The sequence below is a fragment of the Vulpes lagopus genome, chromosome 23 (assembly GCF_018345385.1).
Source record: "Vulpes lagopus strain Blue_001 chromosome 23, ASM1834538v1, whole genome shotgun sequence".
Classification (NCBI taxonomy): Eukaryota; Metazoa; Chordata; class Mammalia; order Carnivora; family Canidae; genus Vulpes; species Vulpes lagopus.
The window spans coordinates 61,381,579-61,404,217 of record NC_054846.1 but is presented as its reverse complement, the minus strand read 5'-3'; the positions used below and the strand labels follow the sequence as shown (position 1 = coordinate 61,404,217).

General features: G+C 44.4%; 1 protein-coding gene across 6 annotated transcripts; it reads right to left on the bottom strand.

Annotated features, from left to right (window-relative positions):
- Positions 1-7,441: 7,441 nt before the first annotated feature.
- Positions 7,442-21,102, bottom strand: ZFP69B (ZFP69 zinc finger protein B). Of its 6 annotated transcripts, none has more exons than XM_041739255.1 (6): positions 21,084-21,102; positions 20,010-20,423; positions 16,287-16,372; positions 14,273-14,399; positions 13,915-14,010; positions 7,442-10,481 (listed from the first exon to the last, which is right to left on the bottom strand). In XM_041739255.1, exons 2-6 carry the CDS (start codon positions 20,134-20,136, stop codon positions 9,313-9,315), a joined length of 1,605 nt encoding a protein of 534 aa, XP_041595189.1. In that variant the 5' UTR covers positions 20,137-20,423; positions 21,084-21,102; the 3' UTR covers positions 7,442-9,312. The 6 variants fall into 6 exon arrangements, with proteins under 6 accessions (XP_041595189.1, XP_041595186.1, XP_041595187.1 ...); XM_041739252.1 differs by having other exon boundaries at positions 21,021-21,093; XM_041739253.1 differs by lacking the exon at positions 21,084-21,102 and adding an exon at positions 21,003-21,057.
- Between the last annotated feature and the right edge of the window lie 1,537 nt (positions 21,103-22,639).

The following is a 22,639-nucleotide window of genomic DNA, read 5'->3' as shown; positions in this document are numbered from 1 at the left end:
AGCTGCAAGTACCTTCGGCCTGGGTACAGACTTCGGAGTTAGGAGGCCAAGCTTTCCAACCAGACAGCTTGGGTTAGAATCCCGACACCTGTATTTAAAATCTCTAAGGCCCTGCGACTCTCTGAGCTTCAGGTTCTTCACCTCTAAAAAGCGGATAACAATACTCTACCAGGCTGTGATAGGAATTGGAACCATGTCAGGCAGACAGCAAACCCTTAGTAAATATTCCTATAAACCTTTTTACGGTCCTGCTGCATCACAGCATCATCTTTTAAAGCTGCTTTTTTAAAGACAACTGGAGATCGAAGTGTAAAGTTCCAGTGTCCTAAGTGATGGGGACACCGCTGCATTTTCACAGCATCAAACAGCGCCCGATGCGTCCCCACCCACGCAGATGCCCGGCATTGGGTAAGTCCTTTTAACCTGTTAAGATGCCTCTTGGCTTCAGAAAGGTTAAAATTGGGAGAGGGGGACTGGTTCGGATGGAGGGAATCCAGGACTCGGAGTATCAGGAGGACTGCAGAGCCGCTTCTAACCGGGAAATGTGCAAACAACTCCAATCTATCCTCTCCTTCCACCAACAACCCCGCCCCCCTGCGCCCCGGCCCGGCCGGGCCCCGGCCCCGGCCCCGGCCCGGCCCCGGAGCAGGTGCCTCCGCAGCGACCGGGTCCAGCACAGCTGGGCCCCACGCACGTCTGGGCTCCGCGCCAGGGAGCCGGCCCAACTTCTTGAAGTTTGTGAGGAGGGGGTAGGTAGCTTCGGGGCTCCCCCGCCCGGCCCCGAGCCGCTTCCCGCACCCCGCACCCCGCAGCCCGGGGACACATCCTGCCCCCAGCACCCAAAGTAAACGTCCAGTTACCCAAAGCGGGGAAACTTTCGAAGCATCACTTGGCAGCTGGCCGGGCTCGGGGCTCCCCGGACCCAGGCTGCAGCCCCCGCGCAGCCCGCCCAGCGCGGCCCCGCACGCGGCTGCGATCCGACGCGGCGGCGACGGCGCTCGCTCCCGAGCCTTCCGGCGCCACCCGCCGCCTCTTCGGGGGACCGGGCGCCGGCGGGTTTGGTCCTCCCCCGGCCTCCGCAGACCACATGCCCCCGCTCCCCACGACCCTCCAGGCGCCCCGCGACCCCGCAGCCTTCCTTCGGGAGCCCGCACGACCTCGGCCTCCGCCGCGGCCGCGCGGCTCCTCCCGGTTCCCCGCGGAGCCGGCCTAAGGCCGACCGCCGTCCCGCATCACGCCGCCGCCCTCGCGCGCCCGCTCCCCGCGCCGCCCCGCCTCGCCTCGTGGGCCGCAGCCCGGCTCGCCCCGCGCCCCCCGCGCCCCCGCCCCGCCCCCCGCGGCCGCGCAGCCCCCCGCCCGGCGCGCGCCTCTTCCGGCGGCTCCGCGCGCCGCAGGCCCCGCCCCCGAGCCCGCCCGAGGCCCCGCCCCAGAGGCCCCGCCCCCTCTCGGGAAGCCGGCGCGTCCGAAAACCCGGCGCCGGAGCGGCCTGGTCCACCTGTCGTTCAGCCTCCGCAGGCTCGGAGCGTGGGGCGGGGATCAGGAAGGCCCTGCCTCCTGGGATCCGCGTCCGTGAGGAACCGAGTAGGTGATGACGTCGAACGAGAGACCCAACCCAGTGCGGCCGCAGGGCTGCCCGGCCCCGCCCGTGCGTGAATGGGGTAGCAGCGCACCTGGGAGGCCGAGGGGAGCCGTAGCGACCGACGAAATACAAGGGCTTTAGAGGACGGAGGGTGGGGCGAGGAAGTTATTAGTAGAAGAAAAGATTGGGGACCCCTGGGTGGCTCGGAGGTGTGGCACCTGCCTCCAGCCCAGGGGGTGACCCTGGAGGCCCGGGATTGAGTCCCACGTCGGGCTCCCTGCAAGGAGCCTGCTTCTCCCTCTGCCTGTGTCTCTGCCTCTCTCTCTTCTCTGTGTCTCTCATGAATAAATAAATAAAATCTTAAAAAAAAAAAAAAAAAAAGATTGTTCCAGGGGAGGTCCCCTTCTCTGAGGGGTTAAAGCTGGAGGTGCAGTTGGGTGGATTACCTCGTTTGCCTCTCGGGGCTGGGGAGGCCCGTGTGACATGTGAGCTTAGCGGTGCCAGAGCCCCAGATTCCTGGTTGACTACATTCCTGGGGGTGGTTAGAGCTGCAGTTAGCTTGCGTACTAAGCCCTGGTTTAATGACTCGGCCTGAGTGGCCCCATTTTGAACCAGTGGTTTTCTTCTTAACAGTAAAAAAAAAAAAAAAAAAAAAAATAGGTAACAGGCAGTAACCTAATAGGTAACAGGTGACCGGTAAAGGTCACCCCACATGATGGTGAGGGCTATGAGGGAGCAGCGTGTGGAAACGGGATAATGAGGACTTTATCTTTCTGATAATAGCGGGGCTGGGATATGTATTTATATCAACCCACCTCCAAAAACAATTAAATTAAACAACTATAAAGTCTGCGGCTGCCTGGGTGGCTCTGTCGGCTAAGCATCCAACTCTTGGTTTCGGCTCAGGTCATGATCTAAGGGCTGTGACATCGAGCGCTGCATCAGGCATGGAACCTGCTTGAGACTCCCTCTGTCTCCCTCTCTCTCTCCCTCTCAGAAAGAAGAAAAAAAAGTCTGAAATCTATATTTTTAATGTTCTTAAAGGCGTGCATTAGTTTGCTAGGACTACCGCAACAAAATGCCACAGACTGAGTGGCTTTAAACAACAGAAATTTGTTTTCTCCCAGTTCGAGGCTGGAAGTCCAGGATCCAGGTCTCAGCAGAGATAGGGAAGCTGAAGGGGATCCATTTTACTTTTTTTAAAAGATTTTATTTATTTATTCATGAGACACACAGAAAGAGAGGCAGAGACTCAGGCAGAGGGAGAAGCAGGCTCCGTGCAGGGAGCCCGATGTGGGACTCGATCCCAGGTCTCAAGAATCACTCCCTGGGGCGAAGACAGGCGCTACACCGCTGAGCCACCCAGGGATTCCCCAAAGGGGATCCATTTTAGAAAGGCTCCATCTCTGCTGTTGCTTTGCTAGGCCCCATTTCCTCATGTTCTGTATTTCACCTTGCATCTGAGTCAACCGAGGAAGCTGTATGTTCCCACTCCAGAGGGGAGGCAAGAAAATTTACCACCCTCTGAGTTTCCTCCTAGGCCCCCATGTACCTGATAATATCTAAGAACAACTGGATCTGAGCTCCAGGACATTAGCTTTGAATAAGCTTCTGTCAACACTGGCGTCAATATCCCCTGTCTTCAGTGATTTCTAGAATAACAGCTATTGTTCACCTAACAGTCACCTTTAATGAGACTTGGATTCCTAAAGGCACACATATCCTGGACCTCCTTCCAATATAAACACATAACCCCAAGCAACGTAGAAACTCCCCACTCCTCTTCTGAGGCTCCCAGACACTCTGCCAACTATACTATGTCACTTACACTATTCAGTAACCTCTGCTTTCACTTCCTCCTGGCTCGAGCTTGATTTCTGTCCTGTGCAGAGCCGAGGACCCTCTTGGCTGGTCCTGCAGGAACCCCTCTGGGTCCTTAGACAGGCCTGCCTCCATCAGCAGAGTTTGTTTCTCCTGAGGCCTCACTCCTTGGCTGCAAATGGCTGCCTCGCTCAGTGTCCTCCCATGTGCTCCCAGGTCCCTGGTGTCTCTCTGTGTGCCCAAATTTCCTCTTCTTGTAAGTCAGGTTGGATTAGAGCATACCCTAATGACTCATTTTATCTTAATCACTTCTTTAAAGTGATTAATATATTCAATCAGTCTAGTTTTGAGGTACTAGAGGTTAGGGTTTCAACATATGAATTTAGCAAGGGCTTTTGGGGGGGGACACAATCCAGCCCATAACAAGGTGTCTAAAAGATGGCAAAAAATATATATATAGAAAGTCGGGATCCAGGGGGTAATCCAACTTGTAAAATGCTTTTGCCATGAGGAAATGTGTTACTGACATATATATATGGAGTAGGGGGTGCTTTCTGCTGGGTGGGGAGGGAAGGGAGGACGTGACCAGTGAAGGTCAGTGAAGTGATATGGGGTTGGTACAAGTGGGTTGGAAGAATTTTTCAGACTGGGTACCAGAGTGCATCCTCTGCAAAGAAGTACATCCAAAAATTGAGTGCATGTGTGTGGTAAGAAAATAAATAAATAAATAAATAAATAAATAAATAAATAAATAAATAAATAAAAATAATTTTAAAAACCCACAAAACAACCCCCACACACATAAAATTTACTATCTTAACCACTTTTCAGTGTCCAGTTCCATAGCATTAACTGTATTCACATTGTGAAACAGACCTCCAGAACTTTTTCAGATTTCTGAAAATCTGAAACTCTATACCCATGAAACAAGAACTCCCTGTTACCGCCCTCCCCCTAGTCCCTGGGAACCACCATTTTACTTTGTTTCTATGAGTGTGACTACTTTTGATACTTTATATAAATGGAATCACATAATGTTGTCTTTTAAAAATATTTTTAAATTTATTTTAGAAAAAGAGAGCGACTGGCAAGTAGAGGGAAGAGCAGAGGGGGAGGGATAGAGAAAGACTCTCTCTCTTTTAAAGATTTTTTTGATTTGGCAGAGAGAGAGAGAGAGAGAGAGAGAGCGCACGCACACAAGCAGAGGAAGCTGCAGAGGGAGAAGGAGAAGCAGGCTCCTTGCTGAGCATAGAGCCTGACTCGGGGCTCCATCCCAGGACCCCAAGATCATGACCTGAACCAAAACCAAGAGTTAGACATTTAACTGACTGAGCCACCCCGATGCCCCACAGTGTTGTCTTTTTAGATCAAAGTTTTCACGTTGGTATATCTGGGTTCTGTCCTGTTTGTTTTCTTTATATATCTCTGTGTTTTCATAAATGAGTATTTATCACAAGCTGAAAGAGCATAAAATGCAATATTAATAATTTCTGGTTTTGAGTGGCTACAGGTACCTAGCATAATAAACCTGTTGTGTGGTGTCTATTAAAAATGCCTCTTGACAGATGAAAAAAAAAAAGAGTTTGACCAAGATCACAAAGCTAGAGAAGTTAGAGTTGGAATTTGAATACATATTTTTATGATTTCTGAATGCAAACTCTTGACCACTCTGCCATGAAGGTTTAGGATCTGAGCACAACCTAATAATCAGTGAAGAACAATTCCAGTTCCAAAGGCAGCTAACCCATGATCCTATCTGTATAAAAGCACACACATTTCGAAGACTCGAAATAACCCAAATAATACTGTGTTATCCCTGAAATGGACGACAGTGAAGCATGATTTTAGCTCTGTCATATTATGTACCAAATTGTCCAGATTGGCATCCCTCGCCCACCTCCAAACACCACCTGCCAGTAAGAATTACATTTTCTTTTTTTTTTTAAAGTAATCTCTACTTTAATAATTTTTTAAAAAAATTTTATTTATTTATGATAGTCACACACAGAGAGAGAGAGAGAGGCAGAGACACAGGCAGAGGGAGAAGCAGGCTCCATGCACCGGGAGCCCGACGTGGGATTTGATCCCAGGTCTCCAGGATCTCACCCTGGGCCAAAGACAGGCGCTAAACCGCTGCACCACCCAGGGATCCCTACATTTTCAATATTCTGAGAAAACTGGTGAAACCAGTAACCAAAGTGTTGATGGTACTAATTGCACCTGCAGGCTAATAAGCACATCCACAACTTTTTACCCTTTTTGTTTGCCTTTAAATTCCCCCAACTCTCTTTGGGAGAGGTGGATTTGAGATTTGCCCTCCGATCTCCTTTCCTTGCTGAATGCTCAATGTCTGATTGTCTTTGCTGTCCATTAGATGGGTGAACTTGGGCTTGGTTACATTTTGGGGAGGAGCTCTTTGTCCATGGCTCATCAGCCCTCAGCCTGTAACAGGAGCCCGGTGATGGGTCCTAACAGCTGCCTAGGCTCTTTGTCCTGGGGACCGTCCCCAGGGCCCCAACCTGACTGGGTGCCTCCAGCTTAATTTAACTCCTGTGGCAAGGAAACAGTTTTGGGTTTGGTTTGGACGGAAGTCTCTAGCTGAGGATTTCATATGGAGGGCATGTGAGCTTATTTCTTTCTCCTGTTTGGTTTAGATCTTATTTTTTCCTCCCTTTCCAATGCCTCCAAATAGGGGGTTGGGGTTCTTTTGACCTCCTTTTCTAAAAAGTTGATGAGGAAGCTGTTTGTTTGAGTCAAAAGCCCTGACTTTTGGGGAGAAACTGATGCTTACAGAGGTTGGGTTTCATTTGGTTTGCTTGTTACTGCATCTCTTGGTATCTTTGGATAAAAGTGGCTATGTTCCTATGGGAAAATGGGAAACAATTTGATCCCCACATGCAACACTTTGGGCTGTATTCTCCAAAGTTGGGCAATTATTTTTTATAATGCTGCTTGGCCACAATACAGAGAAAAATGACCAGTGAGTGGATCCCTAAATTACAACACCATCTTGCCATTAGATTTGTTTTGTAAAAAGGAGACATTTGAAAATTGGGCCTTTAAGATTTTGCTTGCATCTTGTGTGTCCATATATGTTATAAATGTGAGATATTTTCTCTATCTCCAGGTGGTATTGCTAAAATTAACTTATAAAAGATCTCTATTTAGTTGGTTTAAAGCAAGTGCTTGTAGGAATTGGGCATTCTAAAACTCAAAGATAGAAACTAACCCAAATGTTTTATAAGTTCACATGCTCTTGGAAAATGTTTAGTCTTTTTTTTTAATATTCAGTCTTAAAGCTAATTTAAGGTTGTTGGCTTAATCAAATGGAAATGTCTTTAGAATTATCAGCATTATATACAAAACTTTTATTCTACCTATGTTTACTGAAATTCAAATATGTTCATGTTATCTCCATTGCAAAATTTGTCAGGAAAGGGGGGAAAAAACCTTAGAAGTTTATCTAATGCCTCATGAAGTTTTATGCATAATCTAAGAGTAAACAGATGTGATGCAAGTAAAGTGAGAGTGGTTATTTAAAGAGAGACAATATCAACAGAAGCCTTGATTGACTCTCTGAGGAGTTCTAAAAGTTGGATTACCCTTCAGACCATCCTAAATATGGGGCAAAATGGTTGGACTTTTATAATGGTCATTAGATGTTAACAACCTGGGCAGAGGGTATGCCCTTTGACAAGACAGCTGTCTTCAGTTAAGGGAACCCCTGATGGCAGGTGAGAGTTGAGGACTATTGGCCACATTCCCTACACAGTCTGTAATTCCTAGTGGGGATTCTGGTCAGCATATTACAGCACCCACCACAAAAACTCAGATCCAAGCAGTGCCCTGCATGTCCTTGTCTCAAGAAGTATATATCAACATGGGAGATGACAAGGAAGAAAAAGGAAGGTCTGCATGATTTTTTTTTTTAAAGTTCATCTTGTTGGGGCACCTGGGTGGCTTAGTTGGTTAAGCGTCTGCCTTCAGCTTAGGTTGTGATCTTGAGGTCCTGGGATCAGGCCTCAGGTCAGGCTTCCTGTTCAACAGACAGCTTCTCCCTCTCCCTCCCTCCGACCCTCAGCTCACGCTCTCTCACTCTCACTCTTTCAAATATTTTTAAAACTTCATCTTACCAAAATGAGTTTTGATATTGGAAGTATAAACCAGTATAAGATTGGAGTTTGGTTCTCCTCTGTTAATATGGCAGTTTTCTTGGGTTATCAGTTAAAGTTGTAAACAAAGATTATTCTTTATCAGCCTAGAAAAACAAAGTTTTTATATTTTGTCTTTAAAATAAAATCTTCTCAACATTAAGCTAACTCTTATTAATGATGTAATCCTCTGTATTTGCCTTTAGAATCATATTGCCACCTTGGCTAAGCAGATGATTATTTAAAGATTTGAGAAAGAGAGAATGCATGTGCATGAGCAGGGGAGAGGGGGCAGAGAATCTCATGCAGACACCCCACTGAGCATGGAGCCTGACACAGGGATCAATCTCATGACCCTAAGGTCATGATCTGAGCCGAAATCAAGAGTCTGACACTCAACTGAACCCCCTAGGTGTCCCAATTATTGTTTTTAAATAAAATGTAAACTTATTTAGGGATGTACTTTAAAATCTGCTATTTCAGACAAACCTCCCAAAACTCAACTTCTAAATGAACTCTTTTTGACTATTAGGCTTATTATGTCAAATCACATGGGAAGCATTGTCAAATAAGTGATGATAAGCCTCCTCAGGTTTTTATGGTAGATTGCTATAAGTATTTCAGAAACTATATAAAATTTCTACAGTTAAAGAGATTATAGCAGGACATATCAAAAGTTCCAGTGAAGCAGATTTTAAAAAAATAACCCTATCACTATTCTTGCTGTGCTTATTTGGGGGCAGTTATTTATGTACCCTGCAGCAGGAATGGTGAACTGCAGCTCTCAGGCTAAATGTGACCAAATGTGTTTTTTACATTAAGTTTATTGTTTACTGGAACAGAGATACACTCAATTTGTTTATTCAGTGGTTTTCAAGTACTTCACAAGTGCAATCTTGATCCCCAGGGCACATCTAGCAATGTCTGGAGACATTTTTGGTGGTTGTTATGATAGGTGCGGGGGAATTATTGGCTCTATTACTGGCAACTTATGGGCAGATATACTGCTAAACCCATTATGGTGCACAGGACAGCTGCCCAAAACATCTGGCCCAAAATATCAACAGTGCAAAAGCTGAGATATACTGGTTTATGTATTTCTCTGGATGGTTTTGCGCTAACACGGTAGGGTTGAGTGGTTCTGACAGAGCTCATATGCCCCACACACCTAACATGTTTACTATCTGGCCCTTTATGAAGTTTGCCAATTCCCTTTAAGAAGCCATAAAATATACTTCAGTATTTCATGTGTAGTAGGTTACCTATCAGTTCTAGAAAGCTTCCTTTAAGATTATTTCTTCTAGAAATGAGCCAACGAGTATTTTTATTTATACCCCTTCTAGCCATATAAAGGGCTATAATAAAAAAGTTATATTTTATTCTGATTATTTAAGGGATTATTAAAACAGTGATTCTCAAAAGCCAGTCCAAATAGCCATGATGAACCTTCCACTGGTCCATAATGAAATGAGAAAAATAAAAACAAATTTGGGAGATTTTCATAAACCTAACTTAATTCAATGTTAAGGGTTATTCCTAATGATTACATCCTCTCTATATTTTAAAATATTAAAATGCCCTTTCTTTTCTGAGACAATGTTGGTAACAGGAAGTTTCTTTATTATGGCAAAACTGATAGTTTTTAACACTGGGTCGAGTCATTAAAAAAAAAATCCTTGCTTCTTGAAATCCAAAAGTCAGAAAACCTCTGATTTAGAGGATTTTGTTCCATTATGAGGATTATTTGATGTTGAATGTATGTCACATATCATTGCTGAAAGTATTTCTTAAATGTGTTTTGCAATGTCTAATAAGTGATGAACTACAGCTGAAGGCTTTTCCACATTCATTACAATTGTAAGGTTTTTCTCCAGTATGAATTCTCTGATGCTTAGCAAAGGATGAGTCGTGCCTAAATGCTTTTCCACAATGACTGCATTCATAAGGTTTCACTCCTGTGTGGACTCTCTGATGAATAGAAAGATGAATTCTCTGGCTAAAGGCTTTCCCACATTCCTTACATTTATATGGTCTTTCCCCAGTATGAGTTCTCTGGTGTTGAGTTAGGTACGTGCTATGACTAAAGGTTTTACTGCATACATTACAAATGTAGGGTTTCACACCAGTATGAATAATCTCATGTTGCCTCAGGTGTCTAATCTGGAAAAATGCTTTTCCACAGTCTTTGCATGTGAAAGGTTTCTCTCTAACATGAGTTCTCAGATGCTGGATCAGCCCAATGCTCTGGCTGAATGCTTTCTCACATACACCACATTCATAGGGCTTCTCCCCAGTATGAATTCTAACATGTTGAGTAAGAGATGATGGATGCCTGAAGGTTTTCCCACATTCCTTACATTCATAGGGTTTCTCACCAGTATGGATTCTCTGATGTGGAATAAGGGATGAACTTTGGCTAAAGGCTTTTCCACATTCTTTACATCGGAAAGGTTTCTCTCCAGTATGAATTCTCATGTGTTCTGTAAGGTGAATGAGCTGTTTGAAGATTTTTTCACAAATATTACATTCAAAGGTTTTCATTCTTGTATAATTCCTTGAATGATTAATCAAATCTAAATTGTATCTATTTCTCTTTCTAGGTATCTTATATTTATGGTCTTTTTTTCTCAGAGGACCTTCTGGTCTTGGAATAACTTTTGAGCTCACATTAATACTTTTCTCAAATCTGTTAGATTCTTGGCCTCTCTCCTGACTGAGTGTTTTCTTGTGGGTCAAGGGAATTTGCCCCTCACCCATTCTTTGGTTTTCCTGATGGCTTTCTAACTTATCACATTTGGAGACTCTTCCCAATGTGGAATATAAGGTGTTTCCTCTTGTGGACTGTTCCATCATGAGGCCATGGTGTAATCCTTCCCATGAAATACCATTCTTTAAGGAGGACTCGCTGGTTTCTGTTTTATTCTCCAAGTCTGAAAGAAATCCCAAAATACAAATGACCCATATTCAGTGCACTTTAAGAAATAAATGGCCATAGTGAGAATAGGAGGGTGAAAAATTAACATGTACTAAGCATAGAAACCTTGGGCTATCTTCAAATGTAGTTCTGCCCCCTAGAGAGTAATATAAAAATAAATGAAGAAATTGTCAAAGGAAAGCAGCTGTTAGAATATGTGGGCTGACTTTCAGGAATTGGGAGGAGTTCATCCATGTGAATTCCAGAAGGAAGTCAACTAAGAAAAGAGCATCACTGTAGGGGCAGATAGCAAGAGATGAGATTAAGGAACACAGGATTCTTGTACCATATTGTCTCAAGTCCAGATTTCTATGACAAAATCTTCCCTATAATAAAAAAAGTTTTTTTCAAGTATTTATCTCATACTTTCTACACATTAAAAGAAAACATTAAATAACATAGGAAGGACAGCCTCTCTCCATTTCATCTCCATTCCCTTAGTTTCCTAGGATTTTGGAATATATCCATTTAGATATTCCCAAAAGTATGTACATGTGAATGTGTGTATTTATGTACGTATGGTCACAAATATACATTTGCACAAAAAAAGGAATATATATATATTATATATATATATATAATATATATATATATATAATTTATCCATCTGTTTTGTTTTTTAACCCAACCAAATCTTACAGGCCAGGCCCCCTTTCCATGTCTGTATATTTATATTTATCTCATTATTTTTAACAAGTACATGCATTCCATTGATGGACATATAATAATTTGACTTCTCTACTGACAAATATCTAAGTTGTCTCCAGTTTTTCATGTTATCATTATAGAAACATTTGTTTACATTCCTGTCAATACTTCATAGAACTTACTAAAGAGGAATTATTCGGTTCTGGGTATGTGTGCTCTCAGGAGACATGTGTCCTCTCAATATGGGTGCCCTTCCCTTCAAGTTCACTGGATTTTTATCAATCTTCATAATTTTTTCCTATACCTATAGGAGGTGAAACATGGTCTTCTTAATTTGTGACATATTATTAACTATACTATGAAATCTTAAAGGATAGAGACTATATAGTCTATCCATAGTATATATGGGACAATATTTTGAGATGAGGGGGTTTTTCTAGCTTTTATTCTCTTTCCATTCCCATCCATCCATTTTGGACTCTGCCATCCTAAACCACCAATATTTCCTGTTCACAACATACTCATTCCCCAGAATTTCTAACCTCACCTTAGGATCAGCACATACAAAATGCTCGGGAATAGCTTGGTAAGTCTTAGGGTAGACTTAAAAAGCAAGAGAGAGGTGGGCAGCTCAGCTGGTTAAGCACCTGACTCTTGGTTTTGGCTCAGGACATGATCTCAGGCTTGTGAGATAAATCCCTGTGTTGGGCTCCATGCTGAGCATGGAATCTGCTTGAGATTCTCTCTCTCCCTCTGCCCCTCTCTCCCACTTGCACTCTTACTCTCTCTCTCTTAAATAAATAAGTAAAATCCTTAAAAAAAAAACAAATAGAGATGTTTTCATTACTTATTACATGGAATAAGGAGTCACTTAACTTTTCAGCGTTAAGAACAAGATAAATGTCATATTTCAAGAGGTGAAATCTGACAGTAACATTCAAAATATTCAGAAAAACAATAAAACATTAACAAATACAACGAATAATCATAGTAATAGGCATGAGATGCTGGGACTTGGCTTGGCACTGCACCACCAAAGATGAAGAGGAGAAGTGTTTCTAGCAGGTAATATCAGAGAAGCATGAAAAATTAGGGAAGCACTGAGAGTAGAAAAACATGATACAGTCTTGCTGATACCATAATATGTGGTCTTTGAGACTGAAAGAATAGAGGAATCAGGATAAGAAATTTGCTTGGGAGAGAAGATGGTCTGTTTTCGGATGTATTGGGTTTGAAGTGACAACAGCACCCAGACACAGATGTCCTAAATGCCAGGGATATATGGGAATAGAGTTCATATGGATGTATAAAACAAAGATGAAAATATAGAGAATATCGGTGTCAAGGAACAGCCAAAACCATCACAATGCATTTGTGCAGATATAGAATAGCAGCCCCTCAAGGACTGTGGCAGACACTACTGGATATTCACCAAAATCAGTTCTTCCCATTTTTAGACACACAACTACACTATATTTCCCAATCTTTTTTTTTTTTTTTTTTTTGAGCGAAGTGACAAAGGTTTCTCCCATAAGTGACTCAGAGTGAAAGTCATGTGAACCACTCACTCCAGGCTGGCCCATAAAAACCTCCCAGATGAGCTCCTGTGTGCTCTTATTCTGTGCTGGCTACACTTAGATGAGGAAGAGGCCCTAGGGAATGGTGCAGCCACCATGTGGAAGAAATATCAATCCCCAATTCACTGGGTGAAAAAGAACTATCTATTGGACTGACCAGTTCCTCCAGATCTATGAGGAAGAAATTCCTCTTCTGCTTGAGCCACATTTTAGAGTCTACTGCTATAGTAGTTTAGCCTATCCTAATGGAGGTGAAAATGACATAACTGCGTTAAAAAGGATATTGATGAGAAGCACTCTGAAAAAGCAGGAAGAGAAAGAGAGAGGAGATAAAAATTATAAACTGGCTGGTGGAGGAAAGGATAGATACCAAGAAGGTGGCTAGGTCTATGAACCCAATGCTGTCGAGTAGAATACTGCTGTTAAAAACACAAACTGTGGAATAAGAAGGATTAGAATTCAAATACCAACTCCACTGACCAGTGGCTAAGTGATGCTGGACAAATTTCTTAACCTGTGAGCCTTCTTTTTCTCCTCTGTAAGATGAGGCTAACATATGCACAGGACTCACGGAGGCCACCTTGATGAAGAGCTGTCATTATTGCTGTTCTTAGATGAAGGAGACTGGTAAAATCTATTTGATTTGGTAAGAAGGAATTCTGTGAGGATTTCTCACAGAGTCCTAAGTTACCTGAAATAAAAAGTTAAATTACACAAGTTAAAAAGAGAATCAGAATTAAAGCTAGGATTACAAAGTAAGATTCAAAAAAAAATTTTAATGGAACTGTGAAAGAGTGAAATCCATGATAAAATAACATGAGAATCCGGTGAAGGGTGCTGTACTTAATGAGGAGGGACCCACGAATACCTGGAGGGACAGGAGAAAGCAGCCATGATGAGGGCAAGATTCAGAATGGGGTTTGAGAAAGCAAGAAAATCTTGAAAGTTGGGACAGGAGAATTAGTCAAGAAAACTAACTCCGATGAGAAAAGCATCTCTTTCCCCCTATTCCAGGGAAACTAATGAGAAGAGGCAAGTGCAGAGTAGTAATCAGGTTTCCTGTGGGTCCCATCCGGGTGGCATGGTCTTCCCCAAAGCCTGGAGAAGGCTTCAAGTGGAGCTCTCTAGCAAACATGACAGAGGCCCCACCTGCTTTGCTCTTACCTGAACTAGGACTTCCTGAAATCTCTCTCTCAATCAGCCATGGCTCTTCTCCTTTCTCCAACTGGGAAATCACACCAGGTTTGGAGAGCTGATATCCTGCTCACGAAGAAGAAAATATTGCATATGCTGAGGTCAAAGAACCAACCCAAGAATTAAAAGATAGTTCTTTGGTATTCAGGCCTGCTGAGGGCTAGGGCAGAAAGATCAAGGCAGAAAAGACCACAGCAATCCTGACTTGCTGTTTAGAAGGAACTAGAAACCTGTATCACAACCCAAAGCCTGGGCACAGTAATTTGGTTAGAAATAAAGATTTTCTTACAACAGGTAGGTTCTAGTTATAAGGGGAACTTATCCTTACCCACTGAGACCAGATTCCCATAGTTCTCCAGCATCACCTCCCGGTATAGATTCTGGTGAGCAGGGGCCAGTTGCCCCCATTCCTCCTGGGTGAAGTCCACAAATATGTCCTTGAAGGTCAACAGTTCCTAGAATATCAAATATGTTCCTTTTCAGGTCTAACATTGCCTACATGCTAAGAGATTCTAGCCAAGTTTTCTTGGACACTCTCTTGAAAATTAGTTGGCTGACTCTCTGCAGGAGACTACAACACAGTGCAGAAAACATGTAAGTTGCCTTTTGCAACTTATGATCTGGCTGAAGGAGAAATACTCATGAAATATTAAAGTAGGTCTCAAAACAGTCTATGGTAATTTGGATTAAGGACAATAAAGATCAAAACTATTTGAGGGAGGGGAGAGTTCAAGACAGGGACTTTGGTTGGGCTGAGAATGAATTGTTAAAATGAGAACATTTCAGCATGGGTAAAGCAGCATTAGCTGGATGTTTCTGTTAGTGAGCAAAGTATGTGAGAACAGCGCATTTCTGGAGGGAGCACGGATTCTGCCCAGTAAGGAAGATTTGACCAAAGCAGACACCGTGTTGTGAAGTACAAGAGCCTGTCATGTATGACCTACATACATTACATAACCACCTTGCGGTTATTTTTAAAAATATTACCAAATGCAAAAAGAACCCAGAACCCAGAAGAGCAAGATAATAATACATTCTTTATGTATGAAGATGATTCTAATGCTTTTTATATATTATAAATAACTCTGGAAGGCATTTCAGGCCTATGAGCTGACAAGAGCATCCACATTTAACCCATTAGAAAACTGAATCTGAGAAATGTTAAAGATAGGTGATTAAACCCTATACTGTGTTATTTTGAAGCTAAGATCGCTCCACTATAAAACTCTTCTGTTCTCTAAGAATATCTCCTTCTATATAGATTTTCTCTGATTAATCTATTAATTTTTTAAAGATTTTATTTATTTATTCATGAGAGAGAGAGAGAGAGAGACAGGCAGAGGGAGAAGCAGGCTCCATGCAGGGAGCCCGATGTGGGACTCGATCCCAGGACTCCAGGATAATGTCCTGAGCCAAAGGCAGACACTTAAACCACTGAGCCACCCAGGCATCCCGATCTATGCTTTTCTTGAGTTTCCCTGATTCTGGGTTTTGGTAGCACAGAGCTTTGTCCATTGCCAGTGCCAATAGTTTTATGATTAGTTAGTTCATTTATGATACACAGACACTTCCTACCGCTCTTGGAAATGTTCCCTCCTTCTCTGGTCAGCCTATTTAGCTTGTGCCCTTCATGATCTGCCAATAGTTTATTTCCCTTTTCATCTACAATTCTGCTCCAAAACATAACCAGATATCCTCTTTTAAAGGTCATTAAAGAAGCATATACATCTCCAAGAATATCAGAACTGCATTCTGTTAATCTTTAAATGCCGCTTAAAATGTTTTACAATGTTTTGTCTTTCCCCTCAGAAGACATCTGTGAGGTTTTAGGGCAAGGACTACATTACACACTTTTACACACATACACATTTCAGGGCAAGGACTACATTACTTTTACACACACATACAGGCACCCACATGATTTTTTTTCAAATTTTTATTTAAATTCTAGTTAGTTAACAAATAGTGTAATATTGGTTTCAGGAGAATTTAGTGATTCATCATTTACATATAATACCCAGGGCTCTTTATAACAAGTGCACCCCTTAATGCCCATCCTCCATTTAGCCTATTCCCCATGATTTTTAATTGTGTTGGATAAATGGCCAGAGGTTTGCTTGAAACAAGAAGGTTCCTGAGGAACCTTCTATTATGGTGAACTTCTATTATGAGGAACCTCTTACTATTGGTGGGAAACTTACCTGTGAAATCAACCAATGTGGCCTGGTTTGGAACAGGCTAAGGAAATCCAATCCAGCAAATTGAGTCAAAGAATATCAAAGTCCAAGGCTCTTAAAATCTGAGAAACAATTTCAATAAAGTGACAGGAAACTGCAACCCACCTGAGATTCCACTGTCGAGGGTGCAGAGGTCACTTCATCCTTGAAACTTTCTCCCTGGGTCTCATCAGCATCCTGAGAGAGCAAAACTGAGAAAGGAAAAGAGCCATAAGGTTTGCCTCCCCTTCCCCCCACCCCCACCAAAAACAGAAAACTGGCTTGCAGACCTGCTGAACTTCAGGCTCCTCTCTCAAAACATTCACAAATAGGGACATTTAGAGCAACTCAGAGCAGACTGGAGCTTCCTTTTTTTTTTTTAAGTTTTTTTTTAACATTTCATTTTTTTTATTCATTCATGAGAGACAGAGAGAGCGAGAGGCAGAGACAGAGGCAGAGGGAGAAGCAGGCTCCACGCAGGGAGCCTGATGCAGGACTTGATCCCGGGCCTCCAGGATCACACCCTGGGCCGAAGGCGGTGCCAAACCGCTGAGCCACCCGGGCTGCCCTGACTGGAGCTTCCTTAATGAAAAGGAGCTACAGTGTACTTCTTTGGATATTAATACTTCCCAATGGTCAACACTGGTCCAAAAGCACAGACATACTGGGCCACTTCTCTGTTCAAAGCTTCCCCACTGATAAGAAAGAAAAATCCAAACACTTTACCATGGATTTCAAGATCCTCCATAACCAGTCCATTTTTGCTTCTCTAAGTATTATCTCCTTCTTTTTTTTTAATTTTTATTTATTTATGATAGTCACACAGAGAGAGAGAGAAAGAGGCAGGGACACAGGCAGAGGGAGAAGCAGGCTCCATGCACCGGGAGCCCGACATGGGATTCGATCCCGGGTCTCCAGGATCGCGCCCTGGGCCAAAGGCAGGCACTAAACCGCTGCGCCACCCAGGGATCCCCGTATTATCTCCTTCTAAACACCCTTCTTCATCCACTAGACACACCCAACCCACATAACTAGTCACTGTTCTTGAACATACATCCTACTCGTTGAAAAGCTGAGATGTCCTTCTGGACCAATTTTGGTGAAGTTTTCTCAAACACTCTTAATGCAAAGAAAGCTTCCTCTTCCCTGTACTCTTCTAAGGCTTGTTTTTATCTCTACTCTGCTATCTTTCTCAGACTGCCTCCTATTATATTTATTTATATAATTATCTCCCTCAATTGAATATTAGTATGAATATATGGGTAGAAACTATCCAGTTCATTTTTTTTAATCTGCTAAAGTGTTAGGCATAATACTCTGCCAGGTTGCTAGAATTCCAAAACATTGGCTGAATGTGAGGTATTAAAAATATAAACTAGGAATTAAGGCACACGAATTGCTGTCCTGGTATTTTTCCCCCACTTCTTATCATGAATATTGAACACCCATGCATCCACCACCTGCATTCAATGACTGTTAATATTTGCCATATTTTCTTCATCTATTTTTCTGAACCATTTCTTTTTTTTTAAGATTTATTTATTTATTCATGAGAGACACACAGAGAGAGGCAGAGACACGGGCAGAGGGAGAAGCAGGCTCCATGCCGGGAGCCTGATGCGGGACCTGATCCCAGGACTCCAGGATCGCGCCCCGGGCCAAAGGCAGGCGCCAAACCGCTGAGCCACCCAGGGATCCCCTTTCTGAACCATTTCAAAGTTGCGGACATTATGATATTTCATCCCTAAATATTTCATTTTCTTTTCTTTTCTTTTTTAGATTTTATTTATTTGACAGAGAGAGAGAGTGCACAAGCAGGGAAGCAGCAGGCAAAGGGAAAGGGAGAAGCAGACTCCCTGCTGAGCAGGGAGTCCAATATAGGCTCCATCCCAGGACACTGGGATCATGACCTGGGCCGAAAGCAGATGCTTAACTAACCGAGTCACCCAGGTGCCCCCCCTCCCCAAAATACTTCAAATAAGGATCTTCTCCTGCATAACCACAATACCATTTATCACATCCAAGCAAGTTAATAATTTATATTTAGATTTCCTCAACTCTTCTCAAATTATCTTTTATTCTGGATTTATTCTGACCCAGGAGCCAACCAAGATTCACACATTCAAAGTGGCTGTTATCTCTAATCTCTCTAGAATAGTACTTCCCCTTTTCTCATGACACTGACTTTTTAAGAGGCCAACAGTCTGATGGTGCTACGTTTACCTTCTCTATCCCTAGTATTTTCTTTAAACCAGAAATTCAGGGATCCCTGGGTGGCGCAGCGGTTTGGCGCCTGCCTTTGGCTCAGGGCGCAATCCTGGAGACCCGGGATCGAATCCCACATCCGGTTCCCGGTGCATGGAGCCTGCTTCTCCCTCTGCCTGTGTCTCTGCCTCTCTCTCTCTCTCTCTCTCTCTCTCTCTGTGACTATCATAAAATAATAAATAAAAAAAAATTAAACCAGAAGTTCAGCCTTAAAGCTCAATTTAGGATCATGTTAAACATTTTGGTGGAATTCTTCATAGGTGATACCATGTGCTTTATATTACATTATCCAGAAGGCACAAAATGTGAGCTTATCCCATCAGTGGCACACTTGGTTAAGACAGTGACCCCCAGATACCACCACTGGAAAGGTGTGTTCTTTCCTTGGCATTTAGCAAGTAATTTATGGGGGCAATACTTTGGCACCATGTGAATACCCTGTTCCCCATTATTTCATTTATAGTAAAATATTCTATCATAATATTCTATCATAAATATTCTTCCATTTTTATTGGCAGACTATTTTCTGTAAAAAGCTTTGCCTCAACAACTGAAAATGATCTCAAAAGCAAGGTAAATGTATTATTCCTTGTTCCCACAATAATTTATTTTCAAAGTAAGAAATCAGCACATGAATCAACACCACTGTCAGTAAATGAGTTTTTCCCCTTTCTCTATTTTGTCATCATGAACTTATGGAATTTTATTTATTCCAGTGTTAACAATCAATCTGGATACTTAGCAGTCTTCTAAAGGTCTGTCCAAACTGCCCAACCTGCTGATACATGTCCATCTTGCACTCTTCCTTGCTTTCTAGGACAAGACACTTCAGGCTCACCTAGTCTTTCCCTGGTGCCTTCTACTCCTGACCTAGCCACTAAGTGCCTGCACAGGGCTCTCATTTGATTCACATTTCCTCACCGTAGGGGCACCTGGGTGGCTCAGAGGTTGAGCATCTGCCTTTATTTTTTTTTTAATTTTATTTATTTATTAATGAAAGAGAGAGAGAGGCAGAGGCACAGGCAGAAGGAGAAGCAGGCTCCACGCAGGGAGCCCAACGCGGGACTTGATCCTGGGTCTCCAGGATCACACCCCAGGGGGGCCAAAGGCTGTGCTAAACCACTGAGCCACCCAGGCTGTCCCAGTATCTGCCTTTAGCTCAGGTCTGATCCCAGGGTCCTAGAATAGACTTCCGCATCAGGTTCCCTGCAGGGAGCCTGCATCTCCCTCTGTTTATGTCTCTGCTTCCCTGTGTGTGTTTCATGAATAAATAAATAAAATCTTTAAAAAAAATTTCATCACTGTAAAATAAAGAAAATCAGGCAAGTCTTCCCAGCCTCACACACCCACGGGGGAAAACGAAAAGAAATAACCTATACAGGCATGACACATACTGGTTTCGGGTTGAACTGACCAGTAGTACTATCCTGGAAACCCCCAGGCCAGGTGCCATAATCAAGAACCCCAGAGACCTTTTACCCAAGTGTCACCCCAAGGGATGCTTCTGCTCAGGTGTCTACCTCCCTTCTCACACTAGAGGACGACGCTGCTTTTCCTCCTTCCCACCAACCAGCCTATTCTCACCTTCTCCTTCAAACATCTTAGTCACGGCCTCCCACAGGGGCGCCCCCTCCTTGGCCTTCTTCGGATGGCGCAACTTCACCCATGCGCTGGCCTCCGTGGGCAGGGTGATGAGGAGCTGCTGCAGCATGACGACTTCAGCACTCCTTTCTGGAGCTCTCCGCCTCAGCCCACGAGGCAGAAGGTCCTATTTGGGCATGGCCACCTTCGATAAGGAAACTGCTGGAACGGCGAGAAACTCAGGCCTCGCGGTGGTGCTGGAGTCCTCCACACTCAGGCACCCAGCGAACAGAGTGTACCCAAATCCGGAGTCGGGACCTTTTAATGTCTAGGCTCACAAGGCCCATCTCGTCTTGAGTTCCATCGGTCTTCTCAGCAAGCAGCTGGAGGTTCCACCTCGAAAGCCCCCTGGTGATGCTGGACAGAAAACATTAGTCGGCAAAAGGACCTGGAAATCGCTCAGTGGCACAGGAAATTCTAGAACTTACACCGATCAGTGAAAACTTTTTACGAGAGGTACGTGGAGACCGTGGACATGCACGGCCCACGCGGGCCAAAACACTGCGCTGGCGTCATGTGCACGGACATGAATAAAGCCCAACTCCGCTGCAGGTGCATGATGCTTACACTAGTCTGGAGGTTTGGAATGCAAGCTCCGGGGCCGTCGCCAGGGCGGCAAGTCACCGACCCCCGCCCGCCCGCTCCCGTCCCCTTCGTCCCGCAACGGAGGAAGTAATAACCCTTTCTCCAGGCCTGGACCTCCCAGCCTTTGTCTGAGCCTGACCCCGGCGCTGGGCGCACGGCGCGCCACCCGAGACGCCGGCGGGGAGGAGCCGCCCTCGCCGTGGTCCCCGCCCCAGACCCCGCTGCCCCGCGCGCCTCTCTCACCCCGCGCGCCCCGCTCACCCCGCGCGCCCCCTCCCCCCGCTCACCCTCCTCGCCCCGTTCACCCCGCGTGCCCCCCCTCGCCCCGCGCGCCCCAGTCGCCCCGCTCACCCCGCGCGCCCCGCTCACCCCCTCGTACGCCCGACGCCCTCCGCGCAGCGTCGAGACGCCCCCACGTAGCGCGGCCCCGACCTGTGCGCCTGCGCGGCAGCAGCCTCCGCGGGTGGCTCCCAGCGTCCTCCGGGGCAGCCTGGGGCTCGCGGCGCTTCGCGGGATGCTCGCCCCGGGGCCGCGTCACTCCGGGCTCGCGGGCGGCCGGGGTGGGTGGGGTGGGGGGACGGAGCCGGTGCCGCGTCCCCACCCCCACCTGCTGAAGAAGCCGTCTCCCCTCTGCCCGCAAGGGGCAAGGGACTGTTGCCACGGGGAGCCTGGGACCCTCCACCAAAGGGAAACATCTGTATCTTTTTTTTCTGTCCAAACAACATTGCTGTAAACGAATCCATACCACTTTTATTTCATAGGTTCGTGGAAAAGATTGAAAATGGAACGGAATCCTGTGTTTTACTAAAAGAATGATCGGGTCTTTTTTTTTATGCTAGCATTCAATAAATTCTTAGGTTAATTCCTTTCTTGCATTTCTGAAGTGCCAGAAAATACCCAAAAGCAAAATAATTATTACCTAGAATCTCATCAAGCAGAGATAAGCACTGCTAATATCTGGTGCAGACTTACCTACACACACCACACCATTTTTTTTTCATGAATTTTTATGTATTCTCTGTACAAATGATTATACTGTAATGCACTTTTATTGGTACGTTTTGTCTCCTTAACAAAATAGGAGTACACCATTCCAAATACACTTCTACATCAATAGCTTACAAAAACAACAATTTAGAATATAGAATGAAACTATGTATTGGCTAGCTGTTGTGGACTGAGTCTTTGGGTCTCCCCACCCACCTCTGCCATTCAAATGTTGAAGCCCTAACCCCCTAGTGTAGCTGTATTCGGAGTGAGGAAGCAATTATAGTTAAGTGAAACCATAAGGGTGGGGCCCTGATCCCATAGGATTGGTGTCCTTATAAGAAGAGACATCAAATGGCGCACTCCCTCTGAAGGTGCAGGCACCTGGGAAAGATCATGTGAGGATTTAGCAAGAAGGTGGGGGATCCCTGGGTAGCTCAGCGGTTGAGCACCTGCCTTTGGCCCAGGGCGTGATCCTGGGGTCCCGGGTTGGAGTTCTGCATCAGGCTCCCTGCATGGAGCCTGCTCCTTCCTCTGCCTGTGTCTCTGCCTCTCCCTGTGTGTCTCTTATGAATAAATAAAATCTTTAAAAAAAAATAAGGTGGCATCTAATGCCAGAGAATTCTCATCCTAAACTGACTGTGCCAGACCTTGATCTGGAACCTCTTGCCTCACAAATGCAAGAAAATAAATTTCTGCTTAAGCCACCCAGTCTATGATATTTAGTTGTAACAGCCCAAGGAGATTAATGTAGTTGGCATACTGTGTTTACAGAGCATGATGAGGCTTTGTTCTCAGTGCCTTACATATTTTAATCTATTTGGCCCTCCTAATACCCCCTGAGGCAATTCCCAGTTTGCAGATAAGAAAACAGGTTTGGAAAAGTTAAGTAACTTGCCCTGCATTATGTAGTTTACAGGCAGTGAATCCAGGCAGTCTATGCTCCCATTCACTGCCTAATAAAAACACTGCATAAAATAGAGTAAGATGTTAATGGTAGG